The sequence below is a fragment of the Polyodon spathula genome, unplaced genomic scaffold, assembly GCF_017654505.1.
Source record: "Polyodon spathula isolate WHYD16114869_AA unplaced genomic scaffold, ASM1765450v1 scaffolds_4137, whole genome shotgun sequence".
Classification (NCBI taxonomy): domain Eukaryota; kingdom Metazoa; phylum Chordata; class Actinopteri; order Acipenseriformes; family Polyodontidae; genus Polyodon; species Polyodon spathula.
Genome location: NW_024475594.1, coordinates 1,321 through 4,550, shown reverse-complemented (window position 1 = coordinate 4,550; position 3,230 = coordinate 1,321). Strand labels below are relative to the sequence as shown.

At 34.9% G+C, this 3,230-nt stretch overlaps 1 protein-coding gene across 1 annotated transcript; it reads right to left on the bottom strand.

Moving 5' to 3' along the window:
- Positions 1-581: 581 nt before the first annotated feature.
- Positions 582-2,715, bottom strand: LOC121312613 (sulfotransferase 6B1-like). Its single transcript, XM_041244327.1, has 6 exons — positions 2,500-2,715; positions 2,157-2,365; positions 1,842-1,968; positions 1,572-1,666; positions 1,084-1,270; positions 582-952 (listed from the first exon to the last, which is right to left on the bottom strand). Exons 1-6 carry the CDS (start codon positions 2,636-2,638, stop codon positions 834-836), a joined length of 876 nt encoding a protein of 291 aa, XP_041100261.1. The 5' UTR covers positions 2,639-2,715; the 3' UTR covers positions 582-833.
- Between the last annotated feature and the right edge of the window lie 515 nt (positions 2,716-3,230).

Sequence of the window (3,230 nt, the reverse complement as noted above, 5' to 3'; positions counted from 1 at the left end):
CTTTTGGATACAAGCCCTGGACTTAAGCATGCAAAAATATTTTAACCTAATTTTGCATGCCCCCTGTCTGAGGGGGTGTTACAAATAGTTTACAAATCAAACCAAAAAGCACTCATAAGAAGTTAAATAATTATGGCTGATTCTATAATGTTAGTAAATCCAGCATTACTGATACAAAAATATACTGGAGTGGTTTGTTCTTCAAGGCAAGTATAATGGAAGATAATTGCTGAAGAGGCTCATAAGGTAAAGAAGAGTATACAGCTTTTTAAAAATTGAATCTACGTTTGATTTTAACACTTTTTATAATAATGAACAATTGAAAATTACTTGAAGGGGGAACACAGTTGATCCATAGTTGTATGGCAATAATTGGTTTACGATGTACCAACAAGGATATCAGAGTTTATACAAATAGCAACGCTGCTGGGTCCACTCATCAATAATAACTAGAATTCAGTAATTCTGTTATTTGTAAATCTTTATTGAGTGCAAGAATTTAACATCTATTATACATTAATGCTGTACAGAAAATAACCACTGAAAAGAAAAAAAACAATTCCAAACGCATACACAAATAATTAAATAAATAAATAAATATTATTTTTAAAAAAGCATATTTATACATTTAATACAAAAAAATGTTTTCCTTTTGATTCACCAACACAAAGTGAATCAGACTTGTTACCAGCAGAAAGTAACATGACTTACAGATTTTACCCAATAACAAGGGAGTCAGTTTTGACAAGAGATTACATTGGAAAATCCCATTCTGCAGTATTGCAGTTTATTTACATCATTAATAGAATAAGTGTGCAATTGGTCTTTATATTCTAACTCTCATATTCCACACGTCTTGCTAATTCACTGGAGTTGATTTTTTCACTGAACAGCTCATCAAACCTGGCATTCTGCTTGGAAGTGAAATGATTTTTCCAGTCACCAACAGTACCTGAAAGACATAAAGTATTTGAATGTATTATTTGCATAAGTTAATAAATACCCTGTTGTTTTGGGCTTATCAATGCCCTCTTTTAGCATTGCAGTGCTTTAGTTTTAGTTCAGTGGTGATGAAACTCTTACCTTTCCTAAATATCAGCTTCTTGTTGGAAGTCAGTACGCAGACCGTGTGGTTTGGATTCACTTTCTCCTTCTCTGCCTTGTCCTTCATTTCACTGAAGGAAGATTTCTTTGAAATGTCTTTGACTTGATCTTCAGTGACATTGATGCCCAAAAACGTGCTGATCTCCTTGACATGTTTTGGAAGATCCTATGAAAAACATACATTTGACAGTTTAGTTTTACATTGAGGGAATGGCAAAATGTATTGGTGTTAATTGATTGAATTAACCCCAGTGGGATAGCATGGAAAAGAAAAGAATCAGACCATCATGTTCCAAAGAATCTAAATAATGTTTTCTACAAATTTCCCCAACGTGCATCTGCTATGGAATATATAACAGGGATTGTTCCAGTTAACTTCATTCCTCAAAGTGACTTTTTAGTTCTACACTAATGTAAGACAATATCAAATGGATGATGTCCATGCCTGTGCTCCATTTTGAACTCACCTGCTTTAAGGACTCGTAGTACAGAACAAGGACATTTTCATCAGTTTTGCTCTTTTCCCAGCTAAGGACATGGTCAATCCAGGAACCGCACACAACTGCAATACAAATACAGGCAAAGCAAATTATTGTATCAAATTAACACTTTTGCATCATATATCATGTCTGATATGAAAATTAAAAGGACATGGTGGTAACTCTTTTAACAACATGCAGATTTAATTGATGTTCTTCACATTTTTCCATCTCAATCTAAACATTAGTCATATTTACCTTCTCCTTTCAAGAACATTTCTAAAAAGGTGGACCATTTCTCAATCTTGGGCAGATTGGGGTTCTGCTTGTAATAATGGTACAATGAAACAGCGGTGTCCTTAGGATTTCTGATCACATAAATCATCTGGAAGCAAGAACAAGATAATAATTTTAGTTTGTGTAATTCAGACACCATCTCTTAATAATTTGATGTTTGCACAGCGTAATGTTGAAAAGTAGTATCCTTTATTACTGCACTGTGCTGTGATACTTTACGATTTCATGGTCGTGTTATTTGATAAAGCAACAAACATAATGGCTGTTTTTTGTTACCTTGCATTTTTTTGTTTTGAACTGCACTGGGATCATCTCATAGTTGAGGTGTGTTGGGATGAGCCTCTTGTTGGGGAGATTTCTCAGCTCATCGAATTTGGAGAGATCTCCGAACTCCAGAGGTGATGTCAGTGTCACTTTGCTAACCCCATTGTCTTCATTGTGGCTGTGGTACAGATTCTTCATAATCTCTGCAAGCCAGTGCGTGCCTAGGAAGAGTTTCAAAACACACATCAGTCAAGCAGTCTGTGTATACTGATCTACCCATTTCTGATAGATCAACTTTTAATAATTAGTAAAGTTCACGGAAAGATATCAAATAATATTCAGAAATGTGTCTTACCTGATTTTGGATATGAAACTAATAACACGTCGTCTTCTCTGGCTTCAAAGGTGTCCAGGGACTGAAGGAGCTCTTTTGATACTCTTGTAGAAAATGGAATGCCATTGAAGGTGTGAATGAGCTCAGTCTGTTCTGGCATCTTGTGTTGAATGTCTTTAGAGTTTGTCAAATGTCTTCAGAAAGAGCTAGATACTGCGTTATCTGGGTGCATGAGAAACATTTCTCTCGTTATATATCTGTCTTTCAGCTGGGAACCGGAAACTATCAGTTATGTAAAGGAATGTTTTAAGAAACATACCAGAAGGAAATGGTGTAATCAAGTCTCTCTCGTAAAGATGATGAGGCATTTAATAGTACCACTAGATGTGAGGTGGATATTCACACAACTTTTTGTTTTAAGGAATGTTTTGTTAATTACTTTTTTTTAAGAACCCATTTTATTTAAATCAGGTTTGTAGTTCATGAAACCTTTTTTCCTCTGTTTCAGAGAGTTTTTTCATTTTTTTTTTATTTATGTCACAGATTAGCTTGGTGGGTGACATTGTGCCAGGAAGTAGATAGACACAGAATGATGAGTAAAGTGCCGATGCACAGATTTATTAAATAATTATTTTTTGTTATGTTTTAGTTTTTAAAGTTCTACCTCCTTTTCTCTCCCGTTCTCCACTCTGAACACCAACCCTGTATGTGTGAAACACTGACTCTTTTATGCAGCTCTATCGAGACTTGAT